Below are 18,004 nucleotides of genomic sequence, written 5' to 3'. Positions count from 1 at the left end.
CTCACTAATTTAATTAGGGGGAAAGGGCCACATTAGCTTCTACATTTCTATAATGAGTATTTTCTGGTCCCGCACTTTAAAATGTGAGACAGTCTATGAGTGCCGTTTGTGTGGTTTGGGTATCCATGATTACTCTTGTAGGACAAGTAGAAGTACAGCTCAGTTTCAATAATGAAACGGGCAGACTCTAAACCATTGAACATTGAAAACCATGGCGACATGGGGATCATCACTTATCACAAAAGCCAACAATATTTTTAAGGTCAATTGTGTACTTTTTTTGAGATTGGTCTGTAATGCAACTTAAATAGTATATATATATTTTTAACAGAGTCACACGCCACCATTTTTGTTCAGGGCATTAGATGAGCTAAAGCACCAATTCATCTTCATACAGTGTACGGTATATGGTTGATCCATTTAAAACCTGCATTGCAGAAACCTCCAAAAAGTAGTCTGTTGGCTGCTTTGGACTCAAGCCGTTCTGGACTCCTCCCCCCCAGAACCTCACTTCACGAACTAGAGTAATATTTTATTTTTAATCCTTGGGAATAAAGGAAGACTGTGTCCCTCAAACTTACCTGGAAATATTAACGGACAGGTGTATCCGATGTTTTTAACTACTTAACCCTAAACATGCTCCACCACATAGGCCGTTGCGCCACTAACACTTTTCTAAAACATTTTTGAGATGCATTTCTTGGGGGCTTTTGGTTTGAGACCAACTGCTAAAGTGGGCCTAATTTGAATTCCCATGATTGAGAAGTTGACATTAACATCCTCCTACGGATATATATATATATATATATATATATATATATATATATATATATATATATATATATATATATATATATATATATATATATATATATATATAAACAAATTTATCAATAGATATATTAATGTAGAAATTCATAGAAAACCATTTGAAATGAAATAAGTGAGATAAAACACATTTGATTTCAAGGCAAATTGTAAAGATTTGAGGAAAAAGACTGCACTTAATTAGAGCCACTTCTTCCTTGTTCACTCGAGTAAACCAATCCGTTGGGTCGAAGGATAGTCAACAGCACAGTTCGTATCCAATCACAGTTGCCCATAGAGGCTAGTCGTAATAATAGTGCATGCTGCAGTCCAACATCACTACCACTTTGTTGAGATTTGTTTTTTCTTTAGAAAATCCACACTTAATCACATCATTCTGTACAAACAAGGAATCTTCACATCTAGGTATATTATCAATTGAAAAATAATAGCGAGAACCTGCATTTAGACACTGCATTTCCCTTCACTGCCATCCAAAAAGTCATTTCACAGCTACTAGCCTTCAAAGTTAATGCCTCACAGTGCCGTTGTTGTCCTTTTATCCAGCTACTGGCAAGAGTGTCAGAAAAGTTGTAAACTTAAGTACAGACTACTTCAATCAGATGGCGTCTCCAAGCAGAGTCCTGGTCCATGACCTCGTTGGATGTAAGGATGGAAGAGACTATGGCCCCTGAGGAGTCTGAGGAAAAATGATCAAAACAAAAACATATTGCCTATGGAATATCGGCCTATGCATGCTACCACAGAAATAGTAAATAAAAAAAAGCCACGACATCTTCTGGCCTATATAAAGCAAATTCAAGCGATGAGCCATTTGAAGGAGACTTGATGAAGCAGGTCTGTTTGGGTCTAACCGCTCCACCACAGCAGTGGATGGGACATATCCATGACCACTAGGCCAGTGAGCGGAGCGGCAGCTTCCAGGGCCATACTCCAACTACTACAGGGAATTATACAGAAGAGCCTCTTTTCACAGCCACACCATTGGTCTATTGGACCATACAGAACACCAACACCTGCTCCTGTCCAACATCGGTCCCCGTTCTCCTACTGTTCTGCTTCGATGAAGACACCTTTCTGAATGAGGTCTTACACCCTGACACGACCCATTGGCGGTGATCTGGCTCAATCTAGTTGATGCTGGCCACTTGTCAGTGTGCGTCTCATTGTTTAGATAGATGAGGGAAAGTTTGGCCCAAAAACCTTTTTGTTCCATTAAGCTCAAAGTGGTTCCCGCTTCAAAATAAAAGCCCCTATCTCGTTTTTGATAGTCTCAAGTAGAACACGTTTCTAGTGACAATGTTTGAAGCAAATGATCATTCAACGGATGGCCTGTCGGCCCATCGTTGCCATGGCGATTCAGACGGATATCTCGTAGGTGGTGCCCCCTACTCCCGTCACTTTCTTCACCGCTCCAGCCTGGGGTTTGAGGGCGGGAATCTGCGTGGAACCCGGGCCTTGATAGGCTGCTCGTGGACGGTGGGACATGCCGATTGGGTGGGAGGGAGAGGAAGGGGCGGAGCAGGGGGCGGACACAGAGACGGTGTGACCCCCGTTGGTCCGGTTCAGCGCCTTCATCTGGAATGGCTCATCCCTTCAGGACACAAACACTCAAGTTACACTCTGGAGCAACCCTAGAAAACATCATGTTTTTACAACTAACCATGCACACACTTATATGAGGTTAGTGTCACAACACATACACACACACACGTATGCACAAATGCATAAACACATATACATACACACATACAATTCATACATTATGGTACATATATATATTTTTAATTACACGGCTCTTCTCAATGCTGTGGAACGCTCCGTTCACTTGCATGGGCCCTCACAACTTCCGGCGATGAATTATGTTTCCATAAATCGCTGTTGCTAAGCATGTAATGAACGCTGTCAAGGAAAGTGGATTTTCTGCCTCTGAATCACATCTTTGGTATGCAGAGATGGGATAAAGTCACTGTTTGGCAAGTCCCAAGTCTTAGCAGTCAAGTCTGAGTCGAGTCCCAAGTCAAGACAGGGAAAGGAGAGTCGAGTCCAAGTCACACCAAAGCCAAGTCGAGTCCAAGTCCCAAACTTTTTCAAGTCTTGAACAAGTCACCATGTATTTTTACTTAATGTCATTATTAGGCTATTGATCATAATTTCAACCTATCACTCTAATGTACAGTCATTTCTTATCAATACAGGTATAATATGTTCATTGTTTCTGTCTTCAAATGTGTAATGACATGCACATGTGCCGAAATCTTATGTTGTTAAAAGTAGCCCAATAGGGCGGTAAAAAACGCCCAATCTGGCAACACTGATGAACGTCCTTCCCAGCGTCAGCGTAAATCAATGACACCAAATGAAACAAAGCCGATATGAAACTTAAACTGTGATTCTGAAGAAAGCATAAATTATATCGAAATTCCGTTTAGATATTATTGAAGATACAAGTGTGTAGACTTGTTACATTTTTTGAACGAAGGTAAAGGGTTGAACAATCATTTAGTTACGATGTCTTAAGGGTCAGAGGCTGGCCAGACGGCTTCAATGGGACCAACCCGAAACGCAGCCGATATGAAACCAAAACTGTTATTCTAAATAAATTATAAATGATATCGAAAATTCGTTTTGATATTATTGAAGCCTAGACTTGTCTTCGCTTGCTGTTTTTTTTTTTCATCTTCACGGAAGTGAATGCGTCTTGGGTGTCTGGCCCTCTAGGCGGAAAATAGGTTAGCTATCTAAAACAATAAATGTTTTTGACTCAAGACATGTCGAGTCATTTACAAGACAAAGAGGCAAAGTCTGAGTCAAGTCCCAAGTCAATAGCAGTCAAGTCTAAGTCGAGTCGCAAGTCATGCGTAATTTTGTCAAGTCAAGTCTGAAGTCATCAAAATCATGACGAGTCTGACTCGAATCCAAGTCATGTGACTCGAGTCCTCATCTCTGTTGGTATGACACCGCAAGTAGTCCAGTAACTTATCAACCCCAGCGTATTCGGTTGCTAAACGACGTCAACGTCTTTGGTGTCTATTTCTCTACTGATCAACACTACAAATGGTAATTGTAAAAAGACACCGTGTGAAGTTATTTTTTCGTTTTGGCAAGTAGCCGTGTAATAAGCGGGATAATGTATAGAACGTCGCCGGTCATTATCGAAAATAAGCCCCTTCAGGGCGAAGCAAGACACCTCTGCCTGCGTCGGTGTCCTGTTTGCCCCGTCGGGGCTTATTTCCCGACAATGACCGGCATTCTATACATTATCGCTTACATACTTTATTTCAGAATGCAGATTCTGAAGTAAAATATTACTTCACTGTATACATATTTCTGTACTGTTATTGAAATATTTGCATCATATTCTATCAAAATATACATTTTAGTTTTGATACCTTAAATTTCCTTTTTTTAAGCGTCAATATAATAAAATCTTGCTATGATTATTCAGATGATGAACTCTATGTAGCCCACTGATCTCGAATCAGGGTCTGCAAACTACTTGCAAAACTCTCAAATGCAACAAAAATTGCAAATATAACCAAACTAAATCCCTGTAGAAGAGCAAACAGCAGAACAGTGAGGAACAACAACATGAGGAACACGTTTCAGAAAGGACCACAACAGATCGGTTACTGTAACGACGGTTTGCATGCATCAGACGCAGATGGAACAGAGAGGCTGAATCCTGGTGTTTGCGACGGACTAACGAGCATCACACAAAAGGGAGAACGACAAGACCACGGCAAAAAGAACAACACAAACTCAACCCAAGAAAGGAGCCACGAGCGAGAGGGAAAGTGGAACTCACAGGATATCTGGCAGGAGGAGGAGCAGGAGCAGGGGAGGAAGAAACGGGAGGAGGGGGGGGAAGAGGAGGGCAGGGAGGGAGGGAGAAAGAGTGGAAGCGGGGTCAGGTGTCAATCAGGTAGTCAGGGAGTTCAGGCGGGCAGATCATTGATGTGGTTTCCAAACGGCTCGGGGGTCTTTACTCACTTGGGTGCCTGGCTCCCCCCCCCTCCCCCGCCCGCCCCGGCCGCGTTGGCGGCGGCCGAGGCGGACGCCTTCCTGACGAGCCGGTACTGCATCTCGGCGGCGGCGGCGCTGGAGTAGGACAGCGACTTGCCCAGGGGAGGGGGGTGGGGCGCATGGGACAGGGCGGCGTGGGAGGAGGCGGCGCCGAGCGGCACCTCGGTGGAGCGCGTGCGGTGGGGGTAGTGCTGGGGGGCAGAGAAGCGGGGCGGGTGGCGGGCCACGGTGGCGTGGTGGTGGTGGTGGGACGAGGAGTGGTGGTGGTGGTGCTGCTGCTGCTGCGACGGGTGGTGGTGGAGGTGGGGGGCGGTGGCCGAGGAGTCGTGGGGCAGGTGGGCGTGGGGCGTCTCCCCCAGGAGCCGCTCACGCTCGGGCGGAGGATGGGGCGGGGGGGGAGGACGAGGAGGAGGAGGAGCGCTGCTGGTAGTGCTGGGCAGAGCGCTGGTGGTGGTGGTGGTGGTGGTGGTGGTGGTGGTGGTGCGGGGACTGCGACGACAGCAGCGTGGCCGAAGACGAGTGCATCTCTGCCTCCCGCTGCTGAGCCGAGAGGAAGGGCGAGCTGTAGCCGCCCGTGGCTGGGGTCCGGGGTCGCCCTGACGACAGCTCTGCGGGGCCCGGCTCCTCCCCACCTGCCAGCAGGTTGTCGTACGACAGGCTGCCGTTGCGGGACGGGTAGTGGGGCGGCGGCGTCTGGTTGGCCAGACTCTTATAGCTGGCCGAGGTGTTGGTGTTGCCCTCCGAGGCGTGGGTGGCGCTGCCCGGCGTGTGGGCGGAGCTTCCCGTCGTGTGGGCGGAGCTAGACGAGCGCGAGCCTCCGCCCGACAGCACGGCGGGGTCCGAGAAGGAGGGGTAGGAGCGCCCACCCAGGGAGTAGCCCGGGATGCCCCCCCCTGCCACCTCTCGCGCGCCCTCCCGCCGCTCACCCCCAGCCCCCCCGCCCCGCTCCGAGGGCCCGTCGAGGCTGGGCTGCGAGCGGAAGCCCGGGGTTTGGCTGGCCTGCAGGAGGGAGGAGGAGGAGCAGGACTCCCCCCGGCCGCTGCCCACGCTCTCCCCCCGGCTCAGCTGCCGGGGGGAGAGAGAGGGAGGGAGGGAGACATGAAGAAGACACAGGCCCATGAGGAATGAGAACATTGATGGAGAGCGGTTGGACAACATTAAAGATCTGTTAGACAGGTAATGCAGATTCAATATTAACACAATTTGATTGAATTACCTATTAAGCTAATTATTAAAAGGTAATACCTTTTAATAATGTGCTTTTTAAAATGAGCAAATGTGACATTCCCTTCTGAAATGTCACTCTGCTCACAAAAAAAACACAGTATAATAATGTTTTTATTATTATACAACATTTCAGAAGAAGAGGAAGCGTAGCAGGTTATGCTGCTGGCTCGATTCATCGGGTAGCCCAAAACAACAGCGTTCCCAACATTGATAAGGGGAACAACATCCTATATTTTGTGGGACAGGTGAAACCGAAAGAAGGGATCAGGTCCTTGGCAGGACAGGGAAAGCATCGGAGGGGATGGATTTAAGGCTACAGGAAAAGAAGATGAGGAGAAAATATAAATGATGGAGTGGTTGGAGAGACCAACACTAAAAAGATTGAACATTTGGGGCCATCTGGTAGGATTAATGCTTTTGGATATAGTGCTCTGCGCTGTCATTATTTACACAGATTGCTTCTGCAGAATATTTTAAATTGAAAATAGTAACGCAAAACAAAAATCATGGCAATATTATTGCATAAAAAATAAACAAGCATGTGTATGTATTCAAATATAATGTTACAATCCCAAATGGATCCCCATGTTCAGAACACTCGGAAAAGGTTAGGAAGTGAAATGAACTAAAGAATATTAGCTAGCTGCCATCTAAAGGGGTTGATAGGCAAAACAAATAACATTTTTGTGTCATGTTGTATCCTTTTGCCATTTCTCATTAGACGGTTAATCAATATGTATCATCAATACACTTGGAACGCTGACGACAAGCCCTCTTAAAGCGATCAACAGGAATTCCTCTTTTACTTTAAAATATCAAGGTGTGTATTAAGCATCCAACAATTATTGCACCAAATCTATTTGCAATCCCTTATTTATTTTTTAGAAATATTTCTTTCTTCACAATCAAATGTTCCAGGCTTCGAGGGAGTTCAAACTACACAGAGCTGGGGACTTTGACCGCTTTCTAACCTTTAGAGGGCAGCAAACTCAACAAACAGTCAAGGATGTTATTAAAAAGGAGATTAAAGAGAATAAAAGGGGTTGAGAACATGCACTTACTGATATTGATCAACAGAAAGCCACTGAGAAACCAAAAACACAAACAAACAAAGATGTGTGAGCCATTCAGATAAAAAATTATCCTTGGACTGAGGAAAACAAGATTACGGGATGGAGTTAAGACACGTTAACACTACTGTCCTTAACAGCAGCATGCCATGGTCAGAAGTAATACCTCCACGCCCTCTACTGGTTAACAAAACGGGTCTTGTAACAGTAAAAGATGTGAGGTGCACTCTTCTGACCCTATGGGGTCACCCTATAGACTCTATAGGGTCAGTAGAGTGTTACCTTGTTGGCGTAGGCATGGGAAAGGTTCTATACCCAGTAACAGTCTATACACAGGGTAGGTAGAGTGCTACCTGGTTGGCGTAGGCATGGGAAAGGTTCTATACCCAGTAACAGTCTACACACAGGGTCAGTAGTGTTACCTGGTTGGCATAGGCGTGCGTGAGGGCCGTGTGGTTCTTGCCCGGGCTGTAGCTCGGCCTGAACTTGTACATGGTGGGGGTGGGCGGGGCCTTGTTCAACAAACTGCTCTCTGTGGACCAATCAGAAAGTTCCAAAAAGACTGGATGTTAACAACACAACCCAAAATAGAGCCTTCTTTTCTCAGATCAGTGTAATATTTCCATGATTCAGAAGATGTGGGTACCCTCCGTGTTCGCTCGGGCCAGGCCTGGGTAGCGGAGCTCCGGTTTGGGCGGGGGAGGGGGCTCCGCATCACATGACTGGCTTTCCATCATCTCCAGACTGGACTTGGACTGGGGTATCCAGGCAGAACCAGGGAGAGTACCACACCCGGTGTGGAGGGAGAGCACAGAGTTAGTGACATGAGAGTGAGTGACGTGAGAGTGAGTGACGTGAGAGTGAGTTACATGAGTCGGCCTGTAGAAATACTTATTTTAAACATCTTACTGCACTGATATGCCATTAGCATTCTCAATACCAAGTAAAAGCTAACTACTGTATCAGGAGAAGCTACCACATCCATTTGTTAGAGCCGGCATTTGAATGAAGGACGTATGCAAAGTGGAGCAAGCTATCGCTCTCTCTCTCTCTCTCACTCACTCACTCCCTCCCTCCCTCTCCCTCTCTCACCCTGTGCAGTTCTCCCTGAATGCCGTTGTCCAGGATCTTGGAAGCCAGCTGGGCCTCAGTCAGCTGCGAGCGGAGGAAAGGTGGCTTCACAGCCACACTCTGGAGACGCTTCTTCCTCCCCAGGTACCTGGAGACGGCAGACGCCAGCCTATCAGAACCAGCCCTCATCACAGCCATCACTTCCAGTGTTTGTAAAGTTGCAGCATAGTAGAAGTTGATGTGGAATACAAAGGAAGCCAGTTTTGAAGCAGTAATGTGTCGTGAGAAAGCTGTGCATTTGTCTCTTATAATTATGTTTGCTTAATGCAATTAATAAGTGTTCTCATTGTGATAATGTCATTGTAGAAATTGGTTGGGATTTTGTGTTGGTTGTTAATTATTTCATCCTACACAAGAAGTTCAAGATGAAACTAGTTCAGGCTAATTGAAGAAGAAGAATTACAGAAGCTCATTACAGAAGAATTTCAGGAAAACAAATTAAAAACAACATTTGGGCTTTTCATCAAATAGTGGGCAGATCCATTTGTTTGATTCACTGGAAAATCTGCCAAAACTCTTTCAAAGTCATATTTGAAGTGTTGGGAGACACTAGTAAACAACAACAGTGATCACCACTTTCAAGCTGTAACAACAACGTCTCAAAGTGACAGCGACCGTCTTCAGAACCAGACGGACAAGAGGAAGGCGACAGAAGGAGGTCCGTACCGAGGAGCCTGAGAGCTGCAGAGCACGTGGGAGACGTTTTTCCAGCAGCCGTTAGTGAAGGGGTTGACCCCCCCACGGAACTTCCCCGTCACCTGGAGAGAGACAAGGAGCAGCATTTAGAGCAGCCAATCGCTGGTATTCTCATGTCCTACTCTGAATGCCAGCCAATATGTATCATGTCACTGGATTAATTCATTAAAAGACTAGATGACTGACCTGTGGTCACTCAGAGCGCTTCACAATTAGTGCCTTACACTCCCTATTCATGCACACATTCACATTAACACATGGGGGCGACAGCCAGCTCATCGCCAGCGGTTAGGGTTAGGTGTCTTGCTCACGGACACCTCCACACTCAGCGAGGAGGAGCAGGGGACTGAACCGGCAACTTAAAAGTTGTCAGACAACCTGCTGTGCCACAAACTGAGTTTCTTCACTCAAAATCCTCCGCCCATCAGCGTCTCTAGAAAGGTTTCTGTTGCATTGGGTGGATCGCTGATGGGCAGCCATTCTGTTATTGGCTGGTTTTGTTTTTAAGTATTGATAAAAGATACAAAAGGCCAAACGGGCTAGAATTAGAGAATGACAAATTAAATGGACTTATCCAGGCTGAGCCTGCTGGGTTTTACCAGTTCATAAACAAATTACTGTCATCCCCTAACCCACTTTAAAATGGGTCACATCGAACAAATACTCAAATAAAACTGATTAGAAGAATAAAATAATACATTTGGTGATGAGATTAACAGCTGTACATTTTTATTCAAATAACAGGTACCACAGGAGTGGGTGACAGAGAGGCCAAGAGGGCAACTGAATAGAATAACATACAATGAGATTTCCAAGGGTTTGTCTAAGGGTAGCAACCAGGAGGAAACTATATTGCTGACATGAAGGAGGATCACGTACATTGGAGTGAGTACGGATGCACTCTCCTACCTGTTCGTTGGTGGTTCTGCCTCTGGCCACCAGCACCATATGGAAACCTGTGAGTCCCGCCACAGGAATGAAAAACAGCCCTGCCACGCACATTACTGCCAGGCTACGGTGGGGCATTAAGGACCAGGTACCTTTAGAGAGAATGGCATGTCTACAAACATTAACATAGCAGTCGCCTGCTTTAAACATTCATCAAATCCCCCTGTTAATCACGGGAACATATTAACATATTTTACTTTTCTACCAGATGTTTTGTGCTTTCACAAATTTTATCCATACATCCTTCCTTACTTTTTCCTCTGTCTGCATCTCATGGGAGTCCTAAACTAAAGCACGAACACTAGGCAGAAACACGCCTCACATGTCAAGACGAACACAAACACAGAGCCTCGACCACACAAAGCCAGGCTGAGAGGGATTGGATTGAAGCGTTATCCCAGTCAACCCCTCTTACCTCGTATGAGCTGTGTACCAGTTAACATTCCCCACGTTTTGGATGGCAAATAATTAAAAGCCATATGGGAAACAAGTAATGGCTATCCTTCTCTCTGAAGACCCTCTCTCTCCTGTCTATCACCACTAAACCCATGGAACTGAACCGGATAAAGCTCTATTAGAAGTCCCGCCCTCACTCTGGCTGACAACAATGCACCAAGCACTGTTTCCAGGTGGTCTGTCGAGAGAGGACCTCTCCTGAAACGCGGTGGGGTACGGCCAAAGGATACGTGACGATGGCCTGCAGGCGGTCCACGTTTTGCCGGTGATACAGGATGAAGAGGAGGCCGAAGCCGAACACGGCCATGATGTGAGCCGTCAGGGAGAGGAGGAAGAGGAAGAAGTAGCGGTAGTTCCTCCTGCCGATGCAGTTGTTTACCCAGGGACAGTGGTGGTCAAAGTCCTTCAGGGGTGGGGGCGGGGGGGGGAGAGAGAAACAGGACAGAAAAGATTAGTTAAGATAAGTTAAGATCCAACTGTCAATAGCTGAGTTTCTCGCTTCTTTGTTCTATCTTGGAAACTTTACCAGTCCCGAAGATGAAAGTGAGTCACCTGGTTGAAGGAGCCCCCCCCTCCCCCGAGTCACATGGTTAAAAGACCCCCCAACCACCCACCCCCCTAGTGTCCTACCTCCACACAGTTGTCACAGACGGAGCAGTGGGAGCAGCGCGGGGGCCGGTAGAAGCGGCAGGTGGAGCACCACTTCATCCGCACCTGGATGCCCCGGATCTCCACCGTCTTGTAGAGCGGAGCACGGAAGTCATCCTCCTTATCCTCGTCTTCATCCGCTGCACACACACACACACACACACACACACACACGTCATACTTCTATCTTTGTGTCTCATCCTCTCTGAAGTGATGAGCAGTATATCTGAGGATGTCAACAATAATGAGAACTGTGATTAAACACATGGACACACTATTAGCTAGACGAGTGCGAGCCAACCTCTAGGGAAGATTCCAGGATCCATGAAGGTGGCCATGCAGAAGTTGGCCAGGACAAACAGGAAGATGACTCCATTGTAGATGGGGACCGCCACGGAGAATCGCTCCGAGAGCCATGGACAGCTGTGGAGGAGCGTTGACTAGTTAAGCAATGGTTAGTGCCCAATGTGTCCGCTGCTTTTAGAATGCAAGGGTCTAGAGTCACAGACTCTGGATTCCGGTGGTGCAAGAGGCCAGTGCAACTCTCCTGGTCTTATTGGGTTTTCTTTGTGCTGCTAAACAATAACGACGTAAATCTCTACATTTGTAGCCTTCTAATAACAATGGCAAATCATTCATGATGCATTTGCCAGTGATTATTCTGCTCATTTTAAAGCACACAATTTCTATACAGAAAACATTCTAAAATGTGCCATTGGGGTTACCCATCTTAAGTTAAACCTAACCAAAAACTATCCATGTTTCAGCACCATTTGCGATTTTTTAAATGTCTCTTGCAGTGCATTATAATCAATAATACCAAATACATTTCATTAAGTGTGGTGAAATTAAAGGCCTTTCATAGTATTATAAAATAATAAATAAAGCTTTTGAATAATACTTGTCCATTGTGAGATGTGAGAGATTCACATGAGACAAGGAGAAACTGAAAACATCGTACAGAAAATGAATGATGCCGTCAAAGAGAGCAGTGTGTGTGTGTGTGTGTGTGTGTGTATGTGTGTGTGTGTTTGTGTGTGTGTGTGTGTGTGGGGGGGGGGGGGGGGGGGGGGGGGGGGAGTTAAGGGGCTTTTCTCAGAGTGACAGATGTTGACCTATTTTCTCTTGCTTATAGAAAGTGCATGGTTTGCTGCCAACCACCTACACAAATGACCAGGCATGCAGGCCCACACAGACAAACAAACACACCACACACACACCCAGAAACTCAAAGCCCCTCAACGAACACTAACTAACTACACAGGTAAATGTTGCAAACAAGAAAATCGTGCTGAAATGTTGCAAACAAGAAAAAAGTGCTGGCGTGCTGCCTCGGGCCCCGGGAAGCATGGGGTACTCCGCTCTGCTGGATGACGCCGTTACACTGAGGCATTGTCTCTGAATATATAGGCATCGCCAAATCAGATAAATAATAAAGCTGCAATCCAAAGTGGCTGAAGGTGATAATCCTAATTCCCGGGTTAGTCTCCTCTAACCCAGGGTGTGTGAGCACCGGCGGAGCAGGGTGTTTGTGTGCGTGTGTTCGCATCACTCACGTGAAGCAGAAGAACAGCGTGGTCGACCCCACCAGGAAGAAGGTGGCGGCCGACACGGGCACGTAGCGAGACGGCCGCAGGGGCCTGCTGGACGAGGGGGCCACGGTGTGGGGGAGGGGGGAGGAGGACGTCCCCCCGCCACCGCTCTTGGTACTGCTGCCTCCGGTCGGCATCACTTCAGGGCCTGCTCGTCTGTCTGGACGGTGGGCAGTTGCCTTGTGTGTGTCGGTGTGTATCGGTGTGTGTCAGTGTGGGATTGAAGTGTTTCAGGAAGCTCTTCTTTGGGGAACTTGCTGACAGAAGGGAAGGGAAAGTAGAGCTTGGGAAGGACAACAGCGTCAAGTGGGCAAGGGGATGAGAGGCAGGCTACTTTCAGTAGGTATGTTTGGGTGGAGGGGAGGGGTTTTAGGCTATGACCCCTCCCCCTGCTATTGGGAGTTTAATGGGTTTGAGATGGGAACCCACTTGGTTGGAGTCCGATTAAGTTCTTTCTTTGCAAGGAAAACTCCATGAAAAGAAAATCAGATGTAGAACAGGAAGGAGAGCCGGGGGAGGGGGCTAGGGAGGAAGCGTGAGGAGGAACTGAGCAGTTAGAACCAGATATATATAATAACGTCAAAGGAGAGGGCAGACGATCAGGTCCAAATGATGAAGCGGTCTATCTTTCACTGGAACCTGAAGCGCAGGGGGAGAATGGCGAAACGCCTGTGAAAAGAAGGCACTCAGAAACATACTCCACACACCAACAGGCCCACCCAGGCTCTCAGGCCGTGCGCCAATGATCACTTGGCTGATGCTAGCAGGGCCCCTGTGTAACTTGTGCATGTGTGACGTGTGACAGAGGCGTATTGGACTCTCTCCTGCAAGGCTGTTTTGTCAGTTTATGATGAACAAAAAAAGGCGGACAGGGTCGATGATAAACGGGTCACCAGGATTAAAGATGAGTCTGCCGTGGTCACAACACACCTTAACAGGCTCTACTCCATCGTCAAGCACATTGTTGTGCTATAGACCATGTGATCTAATCTAACATAAATTAATGAATGACATTGAATTGCGTGCCTGTTTACTTTTTTAACCACTGCTTGCACAAAGATCCTTATATCTATTGTGATCTAACATGCTTTGCGAGGAATTTAAAATAATTAATCAATCACATGGTTAAATTATTGAGGAATAAAAAACATAATAAGACTAGTCTTATTGTTAAATGTTTCTTTCCACTCACTACCATGGGTTGGGGGGGGGGGCATAGAGTTAAGGCTGAAAGCAGCGGGGGGGGGCTAAGGAATAATTTGGGGTATAAGGAGCTACGGTAAGAGAAAATAATCAGTGTCTTGTGACTTTGTTTCTTCTGCCAGTTGTAACTTGCTGCCAACTCAAGAAAAAGCGTCCAGATAAAACATACAGGCATCCAATTTTTACATCGCTGGTCTCCAGACGGAGAAGGTTTTGGTCTGTGAGCCTAACGAAGTGATTTCAAATACAAGGCTCCTGCCGCATTGTTCCTCAGTGTTTCAGTCCAGGAGTCTTCCCAGAGGAGTCAGTCGTTGAGAGGCCGGCCTGTGCGCTAGGTTGGGACTCCCTCGTGGAGGCATCTCTTAGTGCTGCAGGAGGCCTTTTGGGACCATCTCACTTGGAGGCATTCAGACAAGTGGGACGCCATGATGAGGGGGACCAAGCATCCGGAGTATAACGAAGATAGAGAAAACCCTGCTGTACATCCATTATCCATTTAATGTGAAGAATAGAAAAGAAATATCTTTGTAGTGATACCCAAAAGGATGAAAAAGATGAAAACAAAACAAATTTGTTGGTGCCTTGAAAGCAAGAAGGGTTTAAAATGTAAGGAGAATATAAAACAGAAACTAACAAATGAAAAAAGATAAAGAAGGGCTAAAAAGTAACTTTGAGGTGTAGCGTACGCTGGGCTCCGCCCCTTTAGTCACGAGCGCTGTGGACTCTCAGACCCGTGGCCTTTTTCTTCCTTTTCCGCCTTGTGCTCCAGGGACTTCCTGGGTCGATTCTTCCAACTTCCTTCCACAGCATCGACGGCCCAAGTAACGCCCTCCACGGCTGCGCCGGGGCCTGAGGACCCACCCAGCGTGGCTCAGTGTCGGGCAGGAGGACCGCACAGGGCCTGGGACAGAGAGCTTGGGCCCCTGGCTTTGAAGACGCAACGAAGAGATGCAGAAGGAGAGGAAGGCGGAGTTCCTGTGCTTCGTCTTTACATCCAAGCGCTGGTTGGGAGGGACCACTCTATTTCCCTTGCTTGTTGGGGCTCTCAAATGGTCGGTCATTGAGGAAGGCCATCTGCCTGGTATCTAAGTGTTGAAGTCCAAGTAGTAGCGGACCTCTGGTTTCTTCAGCATGTCATAGCCCTGGAATGAAGAGAGAGAGATAATGTTATAAAAGCAGGTAACGTTGATAAGAGATAAGAGAACCCGGAACTGTATAGGTAACGCATGGCCAAAACCGCAACACAGAAAATGGATCAATCAAACTGATGTGGGTATTAATGCCAAAATGAAAGACATATTTAGTTAAATGGTTTTCAGTTGATCTAAATAAAAAGTTGAACTTTAAAAAGCGTCTGATCCTGAAAACCAAACAACCGAACCCTATCATTTCTGTACGATCTGTTCTAGGTGTACAGAGTTTGATTCGTTAAATTACTTGATATTTGGGTTTCATGTTAATTTGGGCTCTGTATTCAAAAAATTCTAAATTCATTCTTGCAAAATTGACAATGTATAGCTTTGAGTTGTTTTTGTATCCATTCAATGACATAGTGATTGTTTAAAAATATTGAATATCTCATAACTGGAGGTCTGGTGTACCTCAGCTCCTCAAGCGCTCCTGGTTGGTAAGAAATGACCGCGAGCTGTCTAAATCTAAACATCAGGCAGAGGCATGCCCACTGTCAACCAGAACAGATATTTCACTCACTATGCTGATGGGTGACTATGGCATATCTGACAAATTACCCTGAAATTATAGGCTTTAAATCCTACCTACAGCACAACACAAATCATATCTCTGATGGTTTGGCAAGCAAACCACTTCTAAAATGGTTTGCTTGGAGGAGCCATCAACTACCCTTCTGTACACCCAGTTAATGTCGGTCCCACCTTCTATCCCCCTCAAGATGAAAGGCCTGAGACTTACATTTGAAATATATTATCTTCTACCCATTGTGACATGTAAAATGTCACACATTATACAATGCACACTGCTGCACTCTTACTTCTGTGGTGTGAACCTATAGACAAAAAGGAAGACTTGGATTTCTAAACCATTGTAGTTCCCTACGAAACCAAAAATGTTTGATATAATGCCATGCTTAGCTTATTATTTAATTGAATCAAAATGATTAGCGTGAATAGCTTGCAATAACCCAGCATCTCATATCACCAGGCTTCATAGTGCAACTCAGAACTTGCTCAATGCTGGTGGATATCATCTCCACAAACGTCAAACAACATCCTTGACCTTCTCCTCGTGCGTTAGTAACCAACTTGGGACATTCAGTAACATCACATGTTGAAGATGACTGAACAGAGTGTAACATCACATGTTGGAGATGACTGAACAGAGTGTAACATCACATGTTTAAGGGGACTGAACCGAGCCTGCCTTGACAACTCAGTCATCAGTACCAGCCGGGCGGGGACCCGCTCAGAACCGAGCCTGCCTTGACAGCTCAGTCATCAGTACCAGCCGGGCAGGGACCCGCTCTTCACCTGCTTGCTTCTGTGTGTATTTTATAAGGCAATCTTAATAAAAAATGTTTGAATCGATAAGGTGGCAATACAATCTATGAGATGACTTTACTGATCGCAACGTTTGCCTGCACGCCGCTGACGAGTACTAAATGCATGACTGCCACCAAATAATAATTGATGGTAGAGTTAAATTCTATACGATATAATGATAGCTGAGACTAGCAGCTTCGTCTTCACTTAACACTTTGTAAATCTAACAGCCAGATACAGGTCTACTCGCAACAGCGAGCTCACGTTTGGTTTCACCTTTGACATGATGGCACCTGCTCCAGAAGAGAGACTCTGATGGGTCTTCTGTTCGAAAAGGGAGGATCTGATGGGTCTTCTGATCCAGAATGGAGGATGTGATGGGTCTTCTGATCCAGAAAAGGAGGATGTGATGGGTCTTCTGATCCAGAAGGGAGGGTTTGATGGGTCTTCAGGTTTTATTCTGGACAGATGTGAGGGTCCTTTAGCGATCCATGAGCATCACTGTCAGGCTGGGAGGATCTGGTAGCTAAGGAGCAGCTTCTGTCCACCACCTTCCCCGTTAGCTCCCGTCTGACGTTGTGTTGCTCCAGAGACGCTAGCTAGCTGCTGCTACCATTAGCTGCGATTGGAACGCTTCATTCGCGTTAGCCACTGCTAAGTTAGCACTGGCTAGCAGCTCCAACCAAGGCAGCTTAATAACCAAGTGATCGAAGGCAATGTCCATCACAGGCATACATCTTCTTTTACATCCACAGGAGCCGTTGTTAGACAGTCAGAAGAACCGGAAAGGGGCCAGTGTGTTAGTGGGCAGCACGGTGCAGGAGCAGTGTGTTGGTGATACTTGGCTCTGATAGGAGGGTTTAAGTGGCACTCAAGTTACGTCAGCGAAATCGGTGTGTAGGATTTAATGAACCTTCCGGGTGATGAAAAACTTCATGAATCAACTAAATTACCAACGACTGTTTATTAACTTTTAAAATGTACATCATGATATCATCATAATAGAAAATAGTTTTGAATGTCCTGGTTGCTGTTAGTAATTAGTCAATAAGCCTAAATACCCCCCCCCCTCCAACACACACATTTAATTATGTATTTGAATCCACCAATCACATTACAAGAGACAGGATTCAAATATTTCAGAGATGAGATAGGTCTATGTTCAAGGGTACCAAAAACATCTCCTGCGCCACACTGCCAGACTGCCAATCACTGCTGATATGGAGCAGAGCTTTGCTAATTGTTTAGATTTTCAGAGAGCCCTGCCAGCCTTAATCCACTGAAAAGGTTGTGGGTGTGGCCCCTTAGTGTTTCCAGAATGGGCTGGTATTTAACGATTTTATTGTTGAAAGCAATTTCTATGTACAGATCAAACACACAGCCTCTCAAGTAAGAGCACTTCCCTTCTGTCTCTGATTAAAAACACAATATCAGGGGTATTTGGGATGTTACAAAACACATCAATAGAGCTGTTAAACCATTCTGGCATGATGCGTGAATGTTTGTACATGGTCACATTTTCTAGAAATACTTCTTTAACATTGCTCGAAATCAGATCGACAAGTCGGTCATGGCGTGCAATATACAGTCTTTTGTACATAGTACAGCCATTCACAATATGGGCAACTGATTCAAGTTGATGGCCAGAGTGCATTGTACAGTG

At 46.1% G+C, this 18,004-nt stretch overlaps 1 protein-coding gene across 1 annotated transcript; it reads right to left on the bottom strand.

Moving 5' to 3' along the window:
- Positions 1–916: 916 nt before the first annotated feature.
- zdhhc5a (zDHHC palmitoyltransferase 5a) lies at positions 917–17,117 on the bottom strand. Its single transcript, XM_079729198.1, is given in 13 exon segments — positions 917–2,422; positions 4,822–5,249; positions 5,251–5,919; positions 7,574–7,683; positions 7,798–7,906; positions 8,244–8,370; positions 8,949–9,040; positions 9,888–9,990; positions 10,613–10,785; positions 11,013–11,170; positions 11,332–11,453; positions 12,587–14,967; positions 16,618–17,117. Coding segments are annotated over 12 exon segments (2,499 nt in total). The 5' UTR covers positions 12,760–14,967; positions 16,618–17,117; the 3' UTR covers positions 917–2,187.
- Positions 17,118–18,004: the final 887 nt, after the last annotated feature.

The sequence above is a fragment of the Pollachius pollachius genome, assembly GCF_949987615.1.
Source record: "Pollachius pollachius genome assembly, chromosome: 2".
Classification (NCBI taxonomy): Eukaryota; Metazoa; Chordata; class Actinopteri; order Gadiformes; family Gadidae; genus Pollachius; species Pollachius pollachius.
This window is presented reverse-complemented; position numbering and strand designations above follow the sequence as displayed.